The following is a 24,604-nucleotide window of genomic DNA, read 5'->3' as shown; positions in this document are numbered from 1 at the left end:
TATAGACCATTTCGAGGTGACGTCACAAACGTCAAACGTAAGTCAGCCATATTGCCGGGGGGGCATACAGACCCACTAGTTAAATGTAAACCATAGACATTTTCGATTGAGTTGAGAAGATTGTAGAAAAATGCCGTCGTTTTGTTCAGTCCTGCGTTGTGGAAATAGAGCAGTTGAACAGAACTAAACGCGTTGTCAAAAGAACGTCGACTTAAATGGTTTGCCGCTTCAAAACGTGGGAATTCAAGTAAAACCTTCCTTAATAATGCACGAATTTGTGCAAATCACTGTCCCAGGTATCTATTATTTGTCAGTAGTACAGCATCTAACGAAGTATGGTTAAATAAAATATTGTTTTAATTTTTGTGTATTGTGTCAGTTTTGTTTGGTTGGAAGATAAGGACAATCCTGACTGGGTTCCTTCTGTAAATATGGGATATATATTATTACCAAAACCCAAAATGTACAAAGTGTATAGCGGCATGTTCAAGCAGTTAAGCGTTAAACAAAACCTCTCATAATAGTAAATGTTGGTACAAAAGTTATAATATATCTGTAATAAGACCTTTATATAGGAAGATGAGCATGAAAGGTGAGAGAGCACGTTAGCTATGAACATGGACAGGGAATCCACTGCAGGTCCATCTACAGAAGTATCTGTATCTTGGAACAACTTAAATTGTCTATCAGAAGATCTCAATTTTGCAAATCAAAAAATTATACATTGCAAGAAAAACTAAAATCGTCTGGCTTGTCAGAAGAGTCATTTAAAGATAACGATTCAAAAACATTATATTTTACAGGCTTTCCAAAAGCACAGATGATGTTTTTTAGTTTTTAACAGTGTCTCTCCCTACATATCAACTAAATGTACTCTGCTTCCTTTTAAACAGTTTATTAAACACCAGGAGATCACAACTAACAATGAAAATCCATACAGCTAAATTCAGTTGTCTGCCCCCCCCCGGCAATATGGCTGCCGTCGAAAGCCAGTGTCAAAATCACGTGACTCAAAATGATCTATTTCATAACAATGTTGACTTTGAAGTGAACTTCATAAAAGCGATTGTCAAACAAAAGTCAGTGACAATCTTGACGTAAATGTCACTCTAAACACGATATAACGTTCAACAAACATAATAAAACGTTCATATTTGGAATTTTCATTCGGAAAACAACTAATAGACAATCGTAGCAGTTGACGTATGGGCCCATGTCGGACCTTTTGCAGTTATTGGGCCATAACTCAGTGTGCAATAAACCCAATGAGAATGGACTTAGCTGACCATCAATCGTGACATTGTAAATATTGATTGTTACAGTGCAAAAATTAAAAGTTTACATGGATTGGCTGCGTCTCAGCAAGTGTGTACAGGGTGTCCGGATTTAGTGTGTTTTGACCCCATTTCCCGGTTAAATAAGACAAAACTATGAACCGACGCAAAAACCGAATTTCGCCCATTTTGAAAACTCTTTACAACTTTTTTGTTTAGGAAAATATCAAAGTAAACTACGAACAATGTGAGATGATTTTGACAACACTGGATTTGCGTATACAACTTGTGATTGGCTAAAAATTTAAAACGACTTTTTTCACCATTCCTGTGTGTAAACCTGTTAATATTCACCAGCTTGATATTTTCGGCAATGTTATCTCTGCTGGAGGCAAAATCGCCGGTTCGATATTAAACCGTCATACAACAATAGGGGTTCCGGGCAGCTCCGCTAGTGCGCGCCACTGCGCACATATTGATTTCGCCCTATGCTTCTGAAAGTCAGTGTTGTACCCCTTTGATGGTAAATGATTCGTTAAAAACTGGATTAACACAGCAAACTATAAATTACAAATACCTTGTTGTCATAATTTATGTCTAAATGTTAAGTAAAACTAGAACTAACAGGCTTGCTAAACGCTAAAATTGCTAATTTGGACCCTTCTAATGTTACGACACTGGGACAACCAGCTGGCCTATTGTTCCCACCGACCCTTCGGAAGGGAAACGTCTAATGCCGGAGGTATGACGACGACGAAGGTTGAATGTGAGATACGGAGGACTTTTCGGTGCTGTCACCGATAAACCGGAACCTTGTCAATCTAAGGGCCTTATTATCTTTCGATCAAAATTCACGATAATAATTTTTACACAAAAAAAAAAGAAAAATCACTCTGTATGTTGTCAAGAAAATGAACAAATTGGAATACTCATCACCTAGGTCGCTCTATTTAATAGTTAAAAAACCCTGTAACGTTCAAATTTAGATCCACTTTAACCACCACAACTTCTATCATCACAGTGCCATCTGAGTTTTGTCAAGAAAACTCAAATTGTTTGAATCAATTAAATATCACTGCTCCATCTAGGAGAGGCTACGCCAAGCAATAGCTAGAAGAAAAAGGTCGGTGCTTTACCGTCAAAGCCACCGCCATCTACAAGCCAAACTTACAACAACTTTTATTGATTGTTTAGATAGAATTTAATGTGGCGCCACCTGGATGTTAACTGCTGAAAATGTTGCAAACCTACCACGTTTTCGTATAGAGGGCGACTGATAAACCTAAAAAATGTTAACTTTTAAACAATTAATGTTTTAATATAAATAATTTTGGGGATTTATTAAGCGATCTAATGTGGTGCATCTTCGAGGTGGTTTGGACAGTTTTTACCGCATACCACAACGTTTTATCGCTGTTTTGGTATTTTACATTCGGTTTGTATATCTAGTTTGTGACAAACCTGATCCACAGGTGTTTCTGTTATTTTTCGTGTTATTTAAGGTAAGTAAATAAAATGTATTTCATGTTCAGGCATTGAATCATTTTAAAAGTGGATTTTCAGAGTGAATTATCATAAGAATCTTTTATGAAAGATACGTGAACACAACCAAACTGTATGCACAGGGTTGCTCTGTGTAATCACCAGAAAACGTTATTGAATATACTTGTAATGGCAACGGTACAAATTTATGAACAAGAATATGCAACACCCTGTATATTTGTTGATTTCAAAAAGAGTCGCTCTATACAGGTAAATCCAAAACCGACCATAGGAAAACCGTGTAACTGACAGAGAAACGTAGATAATTGCATGCGTGGGACAAAGACAGTAAATGAAAAAAATACCAAGTAGGCCATATTTACGCTGTTGCCAAAATCCAATACCGTCAAAATTAATTTTGACGGAAAATATGGCCTACTTGGTATTTTTTTCGTTTACTGTCTTTGTCCCACGCATGCAATTATCTACGTTTCTCTGTCAGTTACACGGTTTTCCTATGGTCGGTTTTGGATTTACCACACCTGTTTTTTTATCAAATTAGTATTTTTTTTCACCTTTACTATTATTTTATTCAATAAAATTTTCTAGTGAAAAACACCCCCCGTAACATTGACAGAGTGTTTTAGGAAAAAAACCAAGAATTATGACATTGCCGGTGGCCCTCCTAATCGCCAGCTACAAAAACGAGGACATTTCGCACGAAATTCGCGAACTGATCGGTACCCGTGTCTCGATACTGGAACCACTGTCCTGTAAATGCAAAGATCACATGAACAAACTGCATTTGGTGCCACCCAGTTCGTGCTGTTCATCCGAACTGTCTTCGCCTGCCTCTGAATTAGGTATGGTGATGTGCAGAGAAAAAAAAAGGATGATAACTCTTCTCTATGACTTTATAGGATCGGATGGATCTTGCAGCACTTCAATTGGCTCATACTCTTATTTTTCGGATGAAAACAATCGAGAAAAATACAGAATGAATGATGATAGCGATGAACAAAATGTAAAACATTTTGCTGATCTGGTAGATGCTATGGAGGATGTTGCTGAACGTTTTGGTGATAGCGCTTATGTTTCTAATGTTGAGGAGGTAATTTTTAAGAACAGTTAGAGGAAGAGATAAAGTTAAATCTTTAACAGGTTCAAATTTCGCATCAGGGCAGGGATATTCTAGATTTGGGTGGAAATCTATGCAAATCTTTTACCATCACTCATCCTGCTATAGGGACGTTTGGCCAGAAAACTAAAGATTTTCCAAAATTTACCTCGGTAATTCGATCGTGTTCCGATTGTGGATTTGAGGAATTTACTCCCTGATTATTTAGTCTTTTTATGACCAAAAATATCAATATTCAATTATCTGTGATATAAGTGAAGACAATGTATTGTTTATCAATTTGTTGTATGTTAGTGACAAGAACTATTTTTGTTTGCTCTATTTTTTGGAAAAATTTTTGTTATAAATTGTTGATTTTTACGTGTTTTTTATTACTCGTCCTTACGTCCCATAGAGCAGTAAAGACTACCTATTACAGTGTGTATTCATAATTTCCAAATAGTCCATTACCTGAATTTGGCATTTTCTCCAAAAATAAACTTCTAAGAACATTCTGCAAAAGGTTTTTCAGCTCCAAATGGTTTCGAATGAGAAAAGTCTTTCTAACCAAAAAAGTATAGTGAGAAAAATTCTGACAAATGAAATTACTTTCCACGTTCGAAAAAGTTAAAAAGCGGTCAAAAGGAAACGTTGTATACCGGCACCGTCGAAAAATCTCGAGACTGCGAACAAAAGGGACAAGGGAAAGAATTATCAGACGAATTACAATGAAACAAAAGCAAGCAAAACGCCCGCAAACAATAAGAAATTAAGTATAGGCCCTTTAAAAACTGCGGAAGACAATAGGTTTCTATATATACGAAAATACAATAGGAAAGAAGGCGGAAAGTCGTCAGGACAAAGTGCTGCTAGAAGGGAGAAAGAAAATAGGGAATGCTTTAATTCGCAGATATTTTATTGTCTAATCCAGTATTTTTTGGTAAAAACTAAAGATTTTTCACACATAAGAGTGTGCATTGTTTGATCGTCAAACTGTTCAGTGAAAATTAATTAAATTTTGAATATTAATAGAGCCGTTTATACCGGGACAATATGAGGAGAAGAATAGACTAATTCTATCGGCCCCTGTCCGGTTTTGAGAACAATGAGTCTCGTAGTTAAAGGTCTGTACGATGATAATGTGAACGGAATGTTAGAAGTTTGATAACTCAATCAGTAGCGTAGACAAATCAGAAAACTAGTTTCTTGACATTTGGTGAAGGAAAAATGTGTTAGAGGGGATTTAAGGATTTATACATTCTTTAAGCTGTTAAGAAGCAAAATTAAATTATATTTTCAATCTAGGGCTGACTTTAGTTATAAAATTAGTTCGAATTAATGGTAAAAAATTAGCATTGTCGAACCGCTAACTCAATCAGTAGCGTAGACAAATCAGAAAACTAGTTTCTTGACATTTGGTGAAGGAAAAATGTGTTAGAGCGGATTTAAGGATTTATACATTCTTTAAGCTGTTAAGAAGCAAAATTAAATTATATTTTCAATCTAGAGCTGACTTTAGTTATAAAATTAGTTCGAATTAATGGTAAAAAATTAACATGGTCGAACCGCTAACTCAATCAGTAGCGTAGACAAATCAGAAAACAAGTTTCTTGACATTTGGTGAAGGAAAAATGTGTTAGAGTGGATTTAAGGATTTATACATTCTTTAAGCTGTTAAGAAGCAAAATTAAATTATATTTTCAATCTAGGGCTGACTTTAGTTATAAAATTAGTTCGAATTAATGGTAAAAAATTAGCATTGTCGAACCGCTAACTCAATCAGTAGCGTAGACAAATCAGAAAACAAGTTTCTTGACATTTGGTGAAGGAAAAATGTGTTAGAGTGGATTTAAGGATTTATACATTTTTTAAGCTGTTAAGAAGCAAAATTAAATTATATTTTCAATCTAGAGCTGACTTTAGTTATAAAATTAGTTCGAATTAATGGTAAAAAATTAACATGGTCGAAACGTTAACTCAATCAGTAGCGTAGACAAATCAGAAAACAGGTTTCTTGACATTTGGTGAAGGAAACATGTGTTTTAAGTATTTGAGGAAATACATTCTTTAAGCTGTTAAGAAGCAAAATTAAATTATAGTTTCCATCCAGAGCTGACTTGAGTAATAAAATTAGTTGGAATTAATGGTAAAAAATTAGCATTGTCGAAACGCAGTAATTATATCCGAACAAATCTTAAACATCGAACAAAAGCTGCACAGCGGCAAATAAAACGGTTTTCATTGTTGCAAGCGCTCAGCTACGTTGCTGAAAGTATCAATAGCGACGCAGCCGAGAGATAACTCGCGATGTGATGCTTTTGTGTGCCGAGAGATGAATATTATAAAGGGACAAAGATTCTACAATACAACATACAATGAGTACAATAGAATAGTGTTGTATTCAGTATTGTATACATATAATGGAACTATAGAAGCAAGCTTAATGCCATTTCAAACTCGCTCTGTGTTATCAGCGACGACGGGGACGGGGGAAGTGCCGTTTCTGGTCGGGGACAAACTGCACAGAATAGTTGGAATAAGCGACAGTTTCCGGTGTCAAGCTCGAGTTAATTAGTCGAGCCAGGTGCCGGTATTGTATATGCGCCCTAATTAGTTAATTTGTCTCATTGTGATTATTTTTGGGTTCATCCAATTATCATATAGCGGTGTAAATGCAGTTAGATGGTGGCACATTATTGGCTAAAAATACAGGGTGGCACTTTTCTATTCAAACAAATGATGAGTATAACTTTTTGGGCAGAAAATCACCCATATTCATACGTAACGATTTTTTATCAGCCACACGGGGGTCTTTCAATAATGTACATATAACAATGGGGCCTTGTTCGCGAATTGAATTTTAGCAGGAAGATGTCGTAATGGAGCGTTCACAATGCTCGCTAACAATGCGACCACTAGAGCGTTTTGGAACAAGCCATTGTGACGATCGGCGGTAAAGTCTCCTCTTCTGATTATTTAATGTCCTTTATTGCCTTTTTTACATACATACTTTATGTATTTAAATTTTTATTCAATAATAAAAATTACTATTTTGTACAGTTTGATGAGGGTTAGGAATTTCCGAGTAATATAAATTATACACTGGCTTTACTTACCTGAGAATATTTCTGGATGAGCGATGAAAGTAATCCAAAAGTAGCATAAGTGTAACATCGTAAGTTGCGCGCGTTCTACACTAGGGAAACGCGCGTGGAAACTCGAGCTCGGTCCAGGAATTACTAACTTCTCGGGAATGTTAACTCCTCGCCCGTTATACACTGTATCCCGAGGGAATTGCGCGTGCCGACAAAGATACGAAAAGGGACATCGCGGAAAAGTGTACTGCGGAGTGCAGGTCATGATTCTGTAACTCCAATCTTTTATTGCATTTTCTAGAAATTAAAATAGTAAATTCCCAAAAGTGGGCAAAGTATTAAGTTTTCTGCACACGATTACTTGATGCACCAGGTAAGTGTGGACAAGACACTTTGCCCAAAAGTTAGGAACAACATTTTTTCTACGAGAAACTACATACTTTAATTAGTTTGCATCATAATATAAACTCCAAAAATGTTGACTTTGAAGTTGTATATACAACACTGGTGCAACTGCACAACTTACGACAAACGTCATATTTATAACGTCAGTGTAACAAGTTTCACGACTGCTGTTTCGACTTATAAATACAAACATAAGGAAAGAACTAGTGACAAACAGTGTGCTGTGTAATTTGACAGTTTCTGCTTAAGTGGTCACGTGACCTACTGTCGACTGACAGTACATTTTGCCTGTATCACCGCCCTCTGTACAAGAAATCCAAGAAGGTGCATGCCAAAAATTCCAATATGGCCGAAATAGTGGTTGACAGTTTGCACTTGTTTGTATTGTGGAAATTGAGTTTTTCGATGATTAAATTAATTTTTAAGGTTTAAAGTCAAGACTTGGGATTACTTGCCAAAGTAATTTTTGTTTGCTATTATATATTGTTGTTTATATGTTTATTGTTCTAGTCAAAGTGTAGTTTGTGTTAATTTTATTGTGTTATCACTATTGTTATTGTTCCTTCATTGTTCTATAATTTGTTGTTGGTTTTTTAACTTAAATTCCATTGCCTCTACAATATGCCGTCCACACTTGTTGTTTGCCAAATTGTAAAAGCAATTTGGTGAAAGGCCCAAAAGTGTCATCAGTCTTTTACTTTCCAAAAGACCCTGCTCGAACCCAACAGTGGTTGAAAGAAACACAAATACTCAGTGGTAAGTACAATATGCTTTCTTATTCAGTAAACTTATTGCCTCTTACATACATTGGTATGTGAGTTACGTTTTGAGGCCGCCTGCATTTTGAGAGCAACAAAGGTTTACTCTGAAGAGACAGGACAGCTTTTAAAAGTTCAATTGGCACATTTACATTTTAAAAGAAAGGTCTTGGTAATAATATAAAACCCATTTACCAGTTTTGCTTACCTAGCTTCAAGGATTTCCAAATTTTCTTTGATTGAGCAGTTTTCTCATTAGTTTGTTGTACTTTCCAGGAGAAAGGGTTCTAACCAAACTTGCTTTGGCTGGACTTTATTGGGTATAAAAAGCCATATCTATACATATCTGTATCAGGAATGAAGCGTTCTTTGATTTTTCACTCACAACTTCTAATCAACTACGCGAAAAAATAAAAAAAAACATATTTTCTACTGCATCTGCATAGGTTTGTGTACAAAACAAAAACCGCTAACGCCGCCATTAAAAGTGACATTCTAGGCTTTCTTATACAGAGGGCTGTGCCTGTATACATTCACTGTATATAAAAAATCAAGAATAAGTAGTGTCCAAACTTTAAAAACTCACTATATACGGGGTGTTCTTAATTAAGTGCGCGCCTTTGCCAACTTTTCTATTATTGAAAATAGAAAATTGTTTAAATTAGCAAACTTGTGGCCTTTTTTGAGCTCACTAAAAAGGCAAAAATGCATAAACAATTTTCGACTTATTTCAGAAAATGTAGATTTTTGTGTGAACGATTGGAATGAAAAATGAGTGGCTACAGTTATAGTAGGACAAGGAGAATGAGATGGAAAGAAAAAGCAGCAAATTTCACTTGAACAACACTTTATTGAACTAGGATTAAGAAAACACTAAAATCTAATCATCCTTCTTGGCTTCGCCATTATAATCGTCCCGATCTTCACCCTCAGAAACTGGGGCGTCTTGCCTGCCCGCAGTTTGATTCTCCTCTGCCGGTGGCGCTGGTGGCTCGGCGGGGGCAGCTCCTTCTGAATACTTGTTGATTTTCTCTTTGCTTGCCTCTCTTTCTCTCGATTTGCGAGAAGAGTCGTCTGATCTGTCCGGAGTTCGGCTGTCCGACCTACAACAATCGCAAATTAAATAATGCACTGGCAGTGGTGGTTTTTAATAACTAACCTGCTTCTGTCTCTAGACCTGCTCCTTTCAAATCTATTCCGGTCTCTGTAGTCCCTAAAACCACCTCGAGGACCGCCAAATCTGCGCGGTCTCCTATTTCCACGGTCGTACTGTCTGCCTCTACCTCTGAAGTTTCGGTTATCAAATCTGTCCCTAAATTAATTAATTTATTAATAAAATAGCTATTTATGTAACCAGTTACGAAAATATCGATTTTGTGTAACGAATGAATGTTTGTAGGGCGAGCGCAGCGAGGTCCTACAATTTGAATGAGTTAGACAATAAGACATTTTCGAAACGTGTTGCATACATAATTTTTTCTAATTTTGACCAAAAAGCGGTAAAAACCATCTTTTAAAGTGATTTAACACAAATATTCACTTTCATAGCACCTTGTATAAACAGTGACAACGACATGTTATGATGGATGTCGCCCATATGTTTCTACGGAAATGCATAAAAACAGGGAGTGATGAAATGAACTTTTTATTATACTTAACAGAAAATACTACATTTTCAACTGTTTATAAAATACAGTAAATATGACATTTTCGGAACAGCGCACGGAAATTTTTTCCCGATCCCTCTTTCCGTGCGCTTAATAATAAACATAGATATCCATGATACTAGATATCCTATGGCAACCCGAAGAAAAAACAGAAACGAGTAATGTGTCTATAGCAACGATTTATTTATTAATTACAAATTTTATTTTCTGTCAGTGAAAATTAAGTATTTATGTATTTATTACATTTTGCAAAAATGAATTCAGATTGTGAAGAAAATCGGGATATTCCCAAAAATATCTTACAACGAGCGGCAGAAGTGAGTGCAGATTTATTACCAGTGAAGTCCAGGTTGAGATATGAACAAGAATATAACAGTTTTACCGAATGGCGGACTCAGAAACGAATCAAAATTGTGAGTGACGATATTCTTTTAGTATATTTTTCTGAAAAAGCCAACACTATGAAATCCTCCACTTTATGGAGTCGATTCTCTATGTTAAAGAGTTGTTTGGCAATAAAAGAAAATACTCACCATCAATATCCAAAAACGATTGCTTTTTTGAAACGACAAGCTGTAGGATATATACCAAAGAAATCCAAGATTCTTACAGCAGAACAAGTAACCAAATTTTTATGTGAAGCTTCAGATGGAGAATATCTACTAGCAAAAGTAATTTTAGTGATGAGATGATTTAATACGTTTGAGTTTAGATGATGTGGAAGATAATGGGCGTTTCCTTGTCGTGTTGGAAAAACTCACAGGTCAAGAAGTTTTACCATTACCAATGAAAATTGCAAATTCGATCCCTGTACAATTTACCGTAAATACGCAGATCTCCGCCCTAAACATATGGAGAGTAGAAGATTATTTGTTGCATACCGAAACCAAAGATGTTACGCTCAACATGTTGGGTGCCATACCTAAAACTAAAAAATCCCGAAGAATATACCGGACATGGGCTAAGGCGCTCTTCGGCAACCATGTTGGTGGAAAACGGCGGTGATTTGCTCACTTTGAAAAGACACGGAGGATGGCTTTCTTCCAATGCAGCAGAAGGATATATAGAAGAGTCCATACAAAGAAAAATTGAAGTATCACGGAAGTTGTTTAGCCCTTGTAACTTGGAAACTACAACATCTGTAACAGTCAATCAAGAGAACCAAAGCACACACGAACACTCCGCTTCAACATCTTTAGCAGAGTCTTTAGTTCAACAAAAAGAAATGCAAAAGGGATTGAGCTTCAACAATAATACGAATTGTACAATAAATATTACTATTAATAATAACGGTTCTGTCCAAAATTAATTTTCTTAGAATTACCTACTTGTATTTTTTTTATTAATTTGAGTTGTATGTACTTACATTTTTACTGTTTTAAACATAAAAATAAATATTCCCGATTTTCTTAATAATTTTTTGCGATATTTTTTGTTTATGTTGATTTCAGGTACCTAAGTATAATAAAAAATATCGTTCATTACTCGTCGAGAAATGGATTTTCCGTTCTTGCATGACTTCCCGTGTTCGGCTGCGCCTCACACGAGAATTTGTCACGCGCGCACGGAAAAATCCTCATTTCTGTACTGGTAATGAAATATACTATTTCATAACTAGTTACATAAAGTAAAACGTTTTGTCACTTTAATCAGTTTTGAAAAGTGTCACTTTATATGCCAAAATTAGAAAAAGGTGTTTGGTAGAGACAAAAATCGCTAACCTGTTGAAATAGCCTCCTCGACCTCTTGGTCGATTATCGAAACGCGGGTTAGGGTAGCGTGGCTTGTAGTAAGTGCCTCGGTCGTTGCGATTGTTGCCCCGGAAACCACCGCCTCCACGCCTTCTGAAGCGTCGATCGCCAGAATAACTCCTCGACCTGGAACGGCTACGTGAATAGAATGAACCGGATCTAGAACGACTGCGTGAATAGAACGTGCGCGACCTGGAACGGTAGCTGCGCGAACGACTACCGCTGGCGCTGCTGCTGCGCGAACGTGATCGGGAACGACTGCGACGTTTTGGCGATCTGCTTTCCGATCGTGGTCGACCTGGGGGTTCTGGTGGACGACTTCCACCTGCAAAGTCAGTTTGTCATGATTTGTTTTAAGGTTTTTCTTTTAAATTACATTGATTATTTTCTTCCTATCAATTTTGACCAGTCGCTATCAAGAATTAGTATAACAAATGTAAATTTTAAGTGGAAAAATCACTTAACAACTGTCAACTTAACTGTCAGCAGTTTTTCCGAAAAAAAAATCGAAAAAATTGCACACTCCTCACAGCAACATAAAGAATAGTGTTACCCTTTCTAGCTTGAAAGTTATTGTTCTTATTGTTTTAATTAAAATAAAATGTTTATTTAACTCAGGAAATAATCTTACCAAATATCCCTCGTGCATCTAATTTTTCCTGTGGAAAAATTGGAATACTCGTTTCTAAACTCGTTTTTTCCGAATTTTTCTGGAAAAATTAAATGCACTAGGGATATTACCCCCGAAAACAAAACTAACCAGCAATTGGACCACCCAAACCGCCGCCTCCGCCAAGAGCAGCAACGCCTTCCTTGCTTTTCTTTATCTCAGGTGGGGTCATAAGCCGAAAATTGCCAAACTTGTCCAATACAACTTGTCCCTGGGGTATTTTCGGGCCGGGAGGAGCCAACGGCGGCATTAACGACTTTTGAAGCCGTTTAGGCGATTCAAGCCGCTTCATGGGCGGTTCCTTCATCGCCATTTGCTTACGCACACTGACACCCTTCTCCTGTGGCGGCTGGCCCATCGATTTCTTCATCAACGGTAGTGGCGGTTGCTCTTCGAAACCAACACTAAAAATAATCAAAAGTTTACAGGCTTGTCATTGATTGATTTAGTTTTTAAAATACCTGTTTCTGCCCCTCTGATTGTCGGGAGGTAACTCGGGAGGCCACTCGGGAGACGGAGGTCTTTCTTGCAGTTGTTTCTTTTTTAAACGAGGCACGGGCGGTTGAGGTGCCCCACCAGGTCCCACGTGCATTTTCCACTTTGTCGAGGCTGTAGCTTCGGCAACAGCTTGACGGGCTTTCTGTTCCCGAGTTGGGGACGGTGAATCCAACATTGAATGTTTAGGAGACTCGCTCAAATCGCTTCTAAAAATCAAAAATAGATTACTCAGCATCGTAATTATTAATCACTATTACTGTATACCTTTTTGCATCTTTCTCCAAGGCATAGTAAGCGTTCAATTTTGATTCCAACTCTTCTAAGTCAGGCAAACTCTCTATAAACCTGGAAAACGCACAATGTTTGCATTTCTATTATAAATTGTTCGTCAAAAAGAATGGGACAGCAAAATTTATGCTCTTTTTTGAGCGGCTGCTTCTTCAAATTGATTTACTTGATTCTAATAATTTTTTTGAGGATTAAAAGGTATTTTCTTCTTCTTTCTTTTGACCTAAATGATCTTTTTGAAAGGTGTAATTAAATAATTTTTTTAAAAATGTAAAATAATTAATCGAGTTTTGCAGTCAATATCTCTAAACGTTTTCGCCAGTTTGGCGATTAAAGGCCGTTTACAAAATTTATTGCAAAATTTTTAAAATGTGGTTACTTTTGATTCTCTTGTTTAAAATTAAACAATTTCTTTAGATCTTTTGTGGAAGAAGAGCGGGATTAGCAAGTTTACACTTAAAACTACCCAATTTAAGTAAAAAACATACACTGCAAAGTAAAGGGTGACCAAAAAAAAAAAATTTGAAAAGAAAATCATGTTTTATCATAAATCTTAGCATGTTCAGTCATTTTAATGGAAAATAATAATATTGGATAGAGAAGCACACTATTTTTTTAGTAATCCAATTCATATCTCTAGACGTTTTCGCCAGTTTAGCGATTAAGGGGCGTTTACGATATTAAAAAAATGGTTCTTTTTAATTCTCTTGTTTTAAATTCGAAATTATTGAATTTAAAACAAGATTAGCAAAATTACATTTCAATTCACCCATTTTAGGTGAACATTTATAAACCGCAAACCTTTATAAACAGAGTGGGTTAAAAAATCATACAAAAGATAAATCAAATGTTTTACCATACAAATAAAACATGTATCGGAAAAAAGTGTGTTAAAAATGTTTTTATTTCAAAACTACCATTGACGTAGTTTAGAAACTAAAAGGCAATTTTTTAAAAAAATTATTGCACATTTTTTGATCTTCTTAGTAAAAGAAAAAAGATCTAAAGAAATAAATTGTTAAATTTAAAACAAGAATTAAATATAACCACATTTAAAAAAAAATTCAATAAATATCGTAAACGCCCCTTAATCGCCAAACTGGCGAAAACGTCTAGAGATATGAATTGGATTACTAAACAAATAGTGTGCTTCTCTATCCAATATCATATATTTGAACATGCTAAGATTTATGATAAAACATATGATTTTCTTTTCAATTTTTTTTTTTGGGTCACCTTGTATCTCGCAGTGTATGTTTTTTACTTAAATTGGGTAATTTTAAGTGTAAACTTGCTAATCCACAAAAGATCTAAAGAAATTGTTTAATTTTAAACAAGAGAATCAAAAGTAACCACATTTTAAAAATTTTGCAATAAATTTTGTAAACGGCCTTTAATCGCCAAACTGGCGAAAACGTTTAGAGATATTGACCGCAAGACTCGATTAAGGCTATTGGAAAACGTAAAAAAAACGTTTTTGCGAGAAATGGCGTTTTTCATTTTTTGACTACACCTCAGTCACGCCCTGTATACTCGGATCTGTGGCACCTTCCAAAAAGATCATTTAGGTCAAAAGAAAGAAGAAGAAACAACCTTTTAATCCTCAAAAAAATTATTAGAATCAAGTAAATCAATTTGAAGAAGCAGCCGCTCAAAAAAAAGCAAAAATTTTGCTGTCCCATTCTTTTTGACGAGCAGTTTAGTTAAATTACGCAAAAACTCACCGTTTAGACACGCCAGACTTATGCAAAAAATATTCATCTTCTTCAGACATCAAGCTGTGTTTTTTCTTTTTTTCCTTGCTCAACTCCTTTTTAATGGCATCGCGCAACTTTTTGTGATCGTCCAAGTCCAATTCGAGACCTTTGCGCTTCAACTTTTCCTTTTCCTTCTTCTTCTTTTTCTTGCTGTCCCGTTTCGATTTCTTGTCTTTCTTCTTCTTCTTCTTTTTGTCGTCACCCTTCGATTTTTTCCACTTGGCGCTCTCTTCCAGGAATTTCCTTATCTGAAAATGTTTGAAGTTTATTATCTTTGTCCACGACCAACCAATAATGTACCAATATTCAGCGTGTTGACAGAAGCTAAATGAAGGTCATATAGCGTCAGAAGGATTAATGAAGAGGAATAATGATCATTATTCCCTCTTGACCTAAAGGTGGTTGCACACCAAGCATAAAACATGGGATATGCGGTATTTCTTGCATGTAGACATCCACTTATGTCTTTGCAATTACTGCTAATTCAGAATACCATTTTCTTAACAAATACACCGCAATAACACAGTACAGGAGTTTGCCAAATCATTAGGTAAATTCCATAATTTATATTTGAAATATTTTTGGTGTATGACCGTCCTTAGTTCTGTGGTTTTTTAAGTTGACATTGACAACGTCAGTGCCCTTGTGGTCGTAGGCCAAGGACGGTAAACAGTAAAGGAGTGCTTAATCCCATAAGCGCAATATTGCCGGTATCGGCTCGAGCCGGTGACGATTTTTACGTCACCATGGGTCTCTCGCGTTAGCGCGATTGTTTTGCGCGATGCGCGATTGCAGTCGATCATTCACGAATATGATCTCGTACATAGCATCTCGGGCTAATATTTAGCGTATTGTGCACCCGAAGGCCCACTGTGACGTCAGAATTCATTCGCCGCCGGGAAACAAAATCGGCCGATCGAGCAATCCTTGACTGTTTAATATCCTTGGTCGTAGGCGGCAACGCTGGGGGTGCGTTCAGAAATAGGGCTGGTGTGCGCACCGTGGCCTTTGTCACATGCCACCATATAGTTATGTAAATAAATTGTTCACGTGATCCATTTTTTCCCAAATTCTGTCACGACTTGTACACCGACGGCCATTCTAAACGCGATCCTAATCGTATCGAGTTTGACATTTCAGTTGTTATGGCGGATTTGAGAGATTACCTATATTATTTATTATCTACATAAAAGAGTATCAACTTCTAATTTGCCTGCACTTGGCATTAGTGGTAATGGACAGTGGTCGTGGACAAAGTATAGTATTATCCTCGTTTTTTATGGCCATTAATCCCACGGGAGATTTGCGTCCCTCGCCTGCGACTCGTGACGTAAACATCCCCCTTAGGGATTAATGGCTATCATAAAAAGCTCGTTGAATAATATACTATTATCACTACTACAAAGTGGTGATTTCAAAGACATTAATATCTTAGGATAGACCTGCCTAGTCATTCAGATAATTTTTAAGCAGACACCTCTTTTTATCGATCCGTTGCAGCCGAAAGTAATGAATGAACAAACGGCGGGTGGGGATGGGTCTGTGCTAACACGTGTTTTAGGTTGTTGTCTCTCTCCTTATAGTCCAAAGTGGAATTTAGTGGCGGAAAACTGAATTGTGCATCTTATATCATATAGGGTTAAATATATTGCTAATATTATTTAGTTTTTTACTGAAAATTGAGAATTTCTTACAAACTATTTGGAAATACGTGGTCACACCATCAAAATGCAAATCACAACAAAGCACTTTCAACATGGCCGCAATTTACTAGAAATACTACCACCAGCTAGGAGCTTCCCCATTGGTCAGCTTTGTATAGTCGTGTTCTGCGCCATTGCCACGTTTCTTACAACGTTTTCGCAGTTTATGAGGCCAAATCATATTTTACAATGTAAATTTTAAAATACTCGTATATATTTATATGCAGAACAAAATGAGTTGAAAAAATACACACGAAAGTTTTTTACAGTAAGACTTTCGCCATAGACTAATTTCGTCTTTCTTTTCGTCTCTTATAACTGTGTATTACTTGTCAGCGTAGTTGCACAAGCGGGCAACATTGCCTACATAATTGGCTCAAATTTTGGTGGGGTAAAAGATGTGTTAAATGCCGTTTATAATGAGACATATCATCTTGGCACAAACTTTGATAGAATAGGGGCATACGTTAGTATACAGGTGTGGTAAATCCAAATGTAACGGACAGAAAAACGTACATTATTGCATGCGCGGGACTAAGACAGAAAACGAAAAAAATATCAAGTAGGCCATATTTTCAGCGCGCTGTTGCCAAACGCCAAGTACCACTCAAATACCGTCGACAAAATAACTTGGCGTTTGGCAACAGCGCGCTGAAAATATGGCCTACTTGATATTTTTTTCGTTTTCTGTCTCAGTCCCGCGCATGCAATAATGTACGTTTCTCTGTCCGTTACGCGGTTTTCCTATGGTCGGTTTTGGATTTACCACACCTGTATATTAATGTCTTTGGGTGATTTACCTTGACTTCGTAATCAGAGTCGTCTTTGGTCTCCAACAAGAACGCCTTCACTTTGGACTCATAATCCAATTCAGCCAAAGACTTGTGTGATTTTTCGGGTGTTTCGAAGCTAAAATCAAAGCCACTGCTTGCTGGTTTATTGAAATTGAAACTGGACGAGGCGTCGTGCGATTGCGCGTCCATCATGGCCATCCGTTTACTTAACGGACTTAACGAATTCTCCCGTTTTTCCCGCCTATATTTGATTAAGGTTACTAGATGAAATATACAGGGTCGTCCAGTTTTAAATGTCAATAATTCACCAATCCATAGCCAATTAAAAAATAAGTTGACATTCGTTATGTCATTTTCCTGAAAAGTGCTTCCTAAGGAAAATACAGTCGTTCAAATTTCTGTTTAAAAAATCGTTTTTTTGTGTCATAACCGTCAGACCGTGGGAGCTATATTGATCAAATTTGGAACAAGCACTTTATTACACGTTATTACGGTCAAAGACCCAAAACTAACCCAACCCAACTTAAAAATTGTTTTGGAAACGGAAAATTCACTTAAGAAGTTTAAAAAATATTATTGTAGCCAGTTTTCATAGTTTCCAGACAAACTAAAATACTTTAGTTTTGAAAATTGAATTAGAAAAGATAAAAGTTTCAGAAGCTTAAAAATTGTGTTTGTAACCAGTTTTCATGCAAATCGAGAGACTTTAATACTAAAAATTGACTTGTAGACATAAAAACTACTTTTTCAAGAATTTGTTAGTACAAATTCATACATTTAAACCTTAAAAATTTACTTGAACCCCAAAATGTTACTGAACTAATGAAAAGTGACATCAGAAGCTTAAAATTTGCATTTGAAGTAAGTTTTCATAATTTTAAGACAAATTTCAATATTTTAGTCTTGAAAATAGTCTTAGATGCAGGACATTGACATTAGATTCATGAAATTTGTCTTGAAAACGAACTTTTCATGCTTTTTACTTTGCTTTTCATTTTCTTCGAATTCTGGACTAATTTTAGTGCTTTAAAACTGCTTTCAGCTTGGAAAATCGAGTTTCAAGACTATCTTCACCAAGTTATTGACATAGCAAACTTAAAAAAACAATTTTTACATTCTTCATAGATTTAAAATAGCATTCGAAGCTTTGTCACTATTAAATCGACTTCTAGACACCTCAGTGCTAAAAATTCGAATATTTCTTAATAAACTAGACTGTTTTTAGTGTTTTAAGGCTGTTTTCAGTGCCTCAAATCGAGTTTCAAGACTATCTTTACAAAGTTTTTGACTTATCAGGCCTAAAAGCCAGTTTGTCCACTGACCATAGTCTTGAAAATGTTATTTCAAGCTTCTTCACTATTAAATTGACTTCGACACTCACAGGTGCAATAAATTGTAGCACCTCTAAGAAATTCAGACTGTTTTTAGTGCTTTTTAAGACTGAAAAATCGAGTTTAAGACTATTTCCAAAAGTCAAGTTTCTTCAGTAATAAAAGTATAAGTAATTTTTATAGAAATAAAATGTCCGAAAATTTAATTTACTTCTAGACTTGTTGTCCAGTCCAGAAAATTGAGTTGTACACCAATTAAAGTCTTGAAAATATACTTTTGGACTCTCTTTAGTCCTAGTAAAGTCAGTTCTAGCATTAAAAGTCAATTTTTATATTATTTTTAGTAGTAAAAAATGAGTTTCATGCACAATACAATCTTTGTCTTGATTTCCGAACTTTTTTTAATTCTTGAATGCCAGTTTCAGACACTCAACCAGGATGGCAGTCTGAGAAAGCGAATCATAAGATCATCCCTAGTAGTAAAAAAGTTTTTAGACTATTCAGTACAAATTTGGACTTTCACAAGTCTTGGATGTTCAGTTTTAAACTATAAAACGATTTTTTAAATTGAAATTTGGAGGACTGTATTTTCCTTAGGAAACGTTTTTCAGAAAAATAACACAATGCAAGTCAACTTATTTTTTGATTGGCTATCAAATGGTGAATTATTGACACTTAAAACTGGACCACCCTGTACAAACAAATATCCTTACCTGGACCGGTTCTTCTTCCTTTTCTTGAAATCAGAGTCGCCGCTAGACGAACTCGAGTCACTACTACTGCTCGAGTCTGAGCTGGAGCTGTCACCACTGCCTGACGAGCTTGAGCTCGAACTGGAGCTCGAATGACGTTTCTTCTTGTGCTTTTTCTTATCTTTCTTCTTTCGTTTTTTCTCCTTTTTCTCGTCCTCTTCGTTCTTCAGCAGTTGTTTGAGTGCATCGTTCACATCCGTCGACTTGGACAAAGCGGGCAAATTAGGCAGGGACAGCTCCCCGGGCTCGATTAAGTTCTTCAACGACTGTTTATCCTTATTCTTCAAGAATTCCAAAGAGTTCTAAACCAAATTAATAATTTAAGTTTCAACAGATAAAAAAACCGGAAAATATAATATTACTTTAGCCTCTTCATGATAAGGCAGTATAGTGAGACAGCTTTGGTAAGCTTTCCTAGCCTCCTCAATCTTGTTGTCCTCCTCATAACTGCGTCCCAATGCCACCAATGTTTCTCCCATGTATTTGCGGGCATTGGCGTGACTCGGGTTCAATTTTAAGGCCGTTTCGAAATCCTCGATGGCCTTTTGGAAATTTCCGCTGTTGGCGTACAAAGCACCGCGAGCCACTAGACCTTCAACGTTTCGCGGATCGATATTTAAAGCTTTGTTCAGACACTGGAAAGCTTCCACGTGTTTGCCAGCTTTAAAATGGTCGATACCATCGGCCACGTTGCGGTACGCCCATTTGCTCGCTTGTACTTGACGCAATTCATTCGCATACTCGTTTTCGGGATACCTTCCCCTATAAAATGAATAATGTTGCAAAAAAGTTGCAATAAACTGTTGTCTAATGTTGGGTCCACATTAAACGGACAAAACAAAACTTTTATGCCTACAAAACAGCAAAAAACATTCCAAGTTTTCTACACCACCACAGTTCTTTTAAGAGCTATTGTTTCTACGCTTTTAACATTCTGTAAGTACTTTCATAATATTATTATTAATAATTTTATTTTTTTTATGTCGGCTGTCACGATCTAACCAAAATTGGCACAATTACTAACCTGTTTTGAAAAAAAAGTGGAAGTGTCTATTATGGTTTTTATTTAGCCATTTGGTTTTTCCTAAATTCGGAATTACTTACTATTACAGTATTTTTTTAGAAAATGCCTGGAAAAATTCTCCACAGACAAGCCCAGCAGTTAATTCTTAACCTTTGTGAATATTTTGAATTGGAAAAAACCAATGGAGGACCTTTAGAAGCTTTATCATCTGTTCAGGAAGAAAATAAGAAATTTTAAGACCTTACATATTCCTACTGATGTATTGTTTTTGAGAAAGTTGCAGCTGCTTTGAAAATTTTCGGCAAAACTGTTTATTCGATTCGGGAAAAGCAAGCAAGTAATCTTATGATTTTCTCACCTAGAAAACGTAAATCGAGACGTTAAGACCACTGATTTATCTAAAAGCCTTAAAATGGATGTTCGAAATACATTATATGATATGTACAACGATAGTATGTTAATAATAGTAAAATATATCTACTTTTGTAAGAAACATTTATTAACATTTCATTGTTTCCAAAGACTGAGATTTTTGGGTTGCATTATAGATTTTTCATAAAAATTTCTTGAAACATATTAATAATAGTCATAGAAAAAATAAAATAAGCGTCTAAAATGTTTTCCAGCGGGTTTAAAATAAAATAAGTGGATTGCAACCTGAAAATGTGATATGAGATACTACAGCATCACTCACAATGTCTTATTGAATTTTTAATTTGTTGTATTTATTTTAGAGAAACATGTAACCATCCAGAACCTAAATCAAGAGCTTAAAGTTAAAGAAATACTACATATTGGTGATACATCTCTGCGAATTTTGGTAAATAAATTAGGTTTCAAATTTAGACGGAATTCTATGTTCCAAATGGACTCATAAATAAAAAATGTTATTTCGATCAAGATATTTTTGATTTGCTTTGGTATAAGGTTGTTTTAGTGCAAATTTGCAGCCAAAGATCTCTACTTTCTGACTGACAATACACGCAAAATTTTAAACTTGACGAAGCTTTAGACACGCCCCTTTCTATAATATGAACACAATGATTTGATTCATATGATTATCAATGACGTAGCCTTTGTGACGCACGGATAAACTTACTCCATGAAAAAAGTATTTTTAGTTACAATTATCTCATCAAATCAAGAAAAAGTTATGAGTGCTATAAAAACAACATCAATCAATTCAACATCATCATCCTAATCAGAAAAAACAACCTTCTTTTTAATTAACAAACAAAAAACAACAAAAATTTTAAATTCTTTCAGCAAACAACTTACCTTATGCTCTCAACAAGGGACAGATGTTCGTTAATGCCCATTTGGTTGGCCAAAAACTGAATGTTGTTGGGATTGTTGAATCCGATGCTCTTCTCCAGCACAGATTCGAAGGTTTCATTTTTATGATCCAGGGACTTCCTGAAAAGGCAAATTGAATGTGCTTACATAACCTACAAAGGCACTTGAGGGGTCTTTTAGAAGATGACGACAACGTTTATTACCTTTTTAGTAACCTCTCACAAAATTAACAATTTCTGTCCTGAAAGTTGATACATACCGGTTTGCAATAATTCCTCCACGTTTTGTCTCGTTAACGTAGCTACTAAATTGTGCTAAATTTATCATGTATTTGGTACAAATTTACAAAGCAAATGTCTGATGTGGTTATTAAAAAGGCTCATTTCAAGTATCGGCTATTCCTTGATTCGATATTTATATAGTCTGCAGAAAACAGTTCAGTACAAAATACAACCAAAACTGGTGGAAAAAGTCTCCTAGAACTAAATATGTGTCTCACCTTAAACAACCTTGCGATGGCACACAATCATTGCATTATTTGCCAGTGTTTGATCAAGCTTACAATACATTTTCTCGAATTTTATTTATTTATTTAACACCTGAGCCTTTTTATTTTCTAAAAAGAAAAACGCATTTTAGACACTTTCCACCAATTGCCTTTGATGATTTTTAGCTCCTTTACAGAGTTTTATCATTTATCACTTTTCAGTTCCTTACATGAACAATACTGAAGTTGAACAATCCACAATCTGAAAGCCTATAAATGTTTTGTCAGCTTTTGTTTACGTTTAAAATTCAAAAGCGACTACCAGCATAAATATGGACACAGTAGATGCTTTCCATGATGGTTGTCCAGTATTATTTTAATTTATCATCTCTGGATACTTTCCATATCTCTTTCACTTTTTAGCCTTCCTATATACACTGGTATGTCACTTTTAAAGTGTGATTGAACAAGACTCATTTCTTATAAACTTGTAATAATAAAACTGACAAAACCCAAAGAAAATATAAAATTAAAATTTGGTGAAGCATCTTGCATAAAGTGTATGAAACAATAAAACTGTTTTTAATAAAGAAGCTTCACCAAGACCATTCAAAATGATTATACAACAATAAATAGTGAACATCCTTACTTGTAAACTAAAGGAAAATCGTCGGTACTAATCAGACCCAAAGGAGGACGATGTTCGGGGTCGCCGGGCTTTCTGGTGGTGCCCTTCATGCCGCACACCATTTTATCGGTGTCGGCGATCACTTCCAACACTTCACAACAAACGTAGTCATTCATCATGTAACTACGGGACACCCCTTTCTTGTCCACCGCTGGAATTACGTTTGCAACAGGGCAGAACGCCTACACCACAAATATGTATTTCCTACTGATCAGCAAACAAACAACAACTTACCTTGATGTTAATATCAGCTGCGTATTTAACTATGCCATCATTTCCAGCAGTACACAAGACTTTCAGCATCATTCCTGATTGTTGCTTGCTTACTATTGTTCCCAATATTAGATCTCCAACGTTAACATTCTAGAGAAAGCAATACAACCACTTAACCAAACTTCTATTAAGAAAACGTGAAAAATACCTCAGTGAAAAACAGTAACCGTTTCTGCCTATCGGCATTAATGTAGGTTTCAAAAGGGGGCGTGATGGCGTACAAGTCTTCTGTTACCGGCACCCCTCCGTCCGTTTTAAAGCCGCAAGGTTGTATGGAAAATATCACATTCGCTTTCTTCACAATGAACTGTTGCAACTTTAGCCTTTTGCCTCTGTCTTGAAAGGACAGGGTTTTTTGACGCTGTCCGTACACTTGAAAGTTCAAGTCTTTGACGCCGCGCCGGCCCAAATCCGTCTCGCCATGCTCGCCCTCCCACAATTTTTGCAACTGTTGTCCATGGAAATTTATCGCTCTGGATATTAGTTGCGGATTTAACGGCTCCATGCCCACCACGAAGTTTTAATTTTTTAACTGTTGTCCTAAGTAGAAAATTAGTGTTATTATTGTAACTGTCAAATTACGTCACATTCGGTCTGCAGGCTTTGATGATCAACTGACAGAACAAATAAATGTCATTTGACAGTTGGCTAGGCTACATGATCCTTTTATCACTTTGTGACCAAATGTTAGATTTCCTCTCATTGAACTAAAGGATTCCTGTTTTCAGGAACCCCTTGAGTCCATTAATTAAAACCGCTTTTACAGCATACCAATAATAAGGAACACGATTTGAGAGCTGTTCACGTGACATCCCTATACTCCTACAAATCAAGGGATCATGTGACTTAACTAGCTTAACCTAACTTTACCGATGAGGAAACTGGAGAAGCTTCTTTGATAATAAACTACAAATTAAATAAAATCTAAACAGCAACAAATTTTTGTTTCTGGTTTCTGTTTGAAATTTGTGCCAAGATCATAATGGGAGTAGCCCCCACAAATCATCAATATTCCAATTTCCAATTGAACTAAGATAATATTGTGCAACGTTTAATTAGCACTGAGCTTAGAGTGGTTGTGCTATTCTACTTACTTTTTACATTTACGTTAACAGAAAATAAATAAAAAGGTAAAATTATCTGACAAACAGCAAAAGGAATGGAAGCCGGCAAAATGGCGGACAATCAGGAGTATAAGTTAAACGTAAAACCACCCGAAAACAAGCTCCTAGTCAAAAAACTATAACAAAATTCAAAAATCTTACCACAATAAACAATCACAAACACATTTTCGTAAAATAAGAAATTATGTAATAGCTTTAAGTCCTTTTTATTTACCGTGTACAAACGGCATGCACTTGGGACAAAGAAAACACAAGCTGTGAAGTTGTCTAACAAAACATGGTTGCCTGGCCACTCAAAGAAAACATGCGCCCTGACATAAATGGCATACTTCATTTCATATGATACTACCATACAAAAGTAGGTATCTAG

At 35.9% G+C, this 24,604-nt stretch overlaps 3 protein-coding genes and 1 long non-coding RNA gene across 7 annotated transcripts in view; 1 reads left to right on the top strand and 3 right to left on the bottom strand.

Annotated features, from left to right (window-relative positions):
* Window positions 1-7,579, bottom strand: part of LOC145733265 (uncharacterized) — a 131,200-nt gene extending 123,621 nt beyond the window's left edge. Inside the window, exon 1 of one of the 3 annotated variants that reach the window (XM_081986033.1) lies at window positions 6,990-7,579. In XM_081986033.1, coding sequence (XP_081842159.1) covers window positions 6,990-7,233 — 244 coding nt within the window. In that variant the 5' untranslated portion in view covers window positions 7,234-7,579. The remainder of the gene's footprint in view (window positions 1-6,989) is intronic. The other 2 variants (XM_081986035.1, XM_081986034.1) reach the window with 2 other exon arrangements.
* Window positions 2,603-4,254, top strand: LOC145733275 (uncharacterized; the record flags this gene model as incomplete). Its single annotated transcript, XM_081986050.1, has 4 exons — window positions 2,603-2,776; window positions 3,394-3,619; window positions 3,677-3,867; window positions 3,918-4,254. Coding segments are annotated over 4 exons (768 nt in total), but the record flags the coding sequence as incomplete, so codon positions are not given.
* A 1,382-nt stretch (window positions 7,580-8,961) lies between the features above and the next one.
* LOC145733205 (uncharacterized) lies at window positions 8,962-24,543 on the bottom strand. Of its 2 annotated transcripts, XM_081985905.1 has the most exons (15): window positions 24,376-24,543; window positions 23,259-23,650; window positions 23,072-23,200; window positions 22,799-23,019; window positions 21,645-21,782; window positions 19,705-20,104; window positions 19,304-19,644; window positions 17,266-17,500; window positions 14,730-15,010; window positions 12,982-13,062; window positions 12,681-12,923; window positions 12,310-12,623; window positions 11,520-11,874; window positions 9,291-9,443; window positions 8,962-9,234 (listed from the first exon to the last, which is right to left on the bottom strand). In XM_081985905.1, the coding sequence occupies exons 2-15, from the start codon at window positions 23,613-23,615 to the stop codon at window positions 9,012-9,014; spliced, it is 3,471 nt and encodes a 1,156-aa protein (XP_081842031.1). In that variant the 5' UTR covers window positions 23,616-23,650; window positions 24,376-24,543; the 3' UTR covers window positions 8,962-9,011. The 2 variants fall into 2 exon arrangements, with proteins under 2 accessions (XP_081842031.1, XP_081842032.1); XM_081985906.1 differs by lacking the exons at window positions 22,799-23,019; window positions 23,072-23,200; window positions 23,259-23,650; window positions 24,376-24,543 and adding exons at window positions 21,922-22,085; window positions 22,162-22,278.
* On the bottom strand, window positions 22,380-22,792 carry LOC145733285 (uncharacterized). The gene is made up of 2 exons (XR_014179174.1): window positions 22,472-22,792; window positions 22,380-22,419 (listed from the first exon to the last, which is right to left on the bottom strand). It is a non-coding gene; the product is annotated as an uncharacterized LOC145733285 (long non-coding RNA).
* Window positions 24,544-24,604: the final 61 nt, after the last annotated feature.

Source organism: Ips typographus, linkage group LG8 (genome assembly GCF_016097725.1).
Source record: "Ips typographus isolate SLU linkage group LG8, UJ_Ityp_2.0, whole genome shotgun sequence".
In the NCBI taxonomy this organism is placed as follows: Eukaryota; Metazoa; Arthropoda; class Insecta; order Coleoptera; family Curculionidae; genus Ips; species Ips typographus.
Note: the sequence above shows the minus strand (reverse complement) of the source record. Positions and strands in the feature narration are given on the sequence as shown.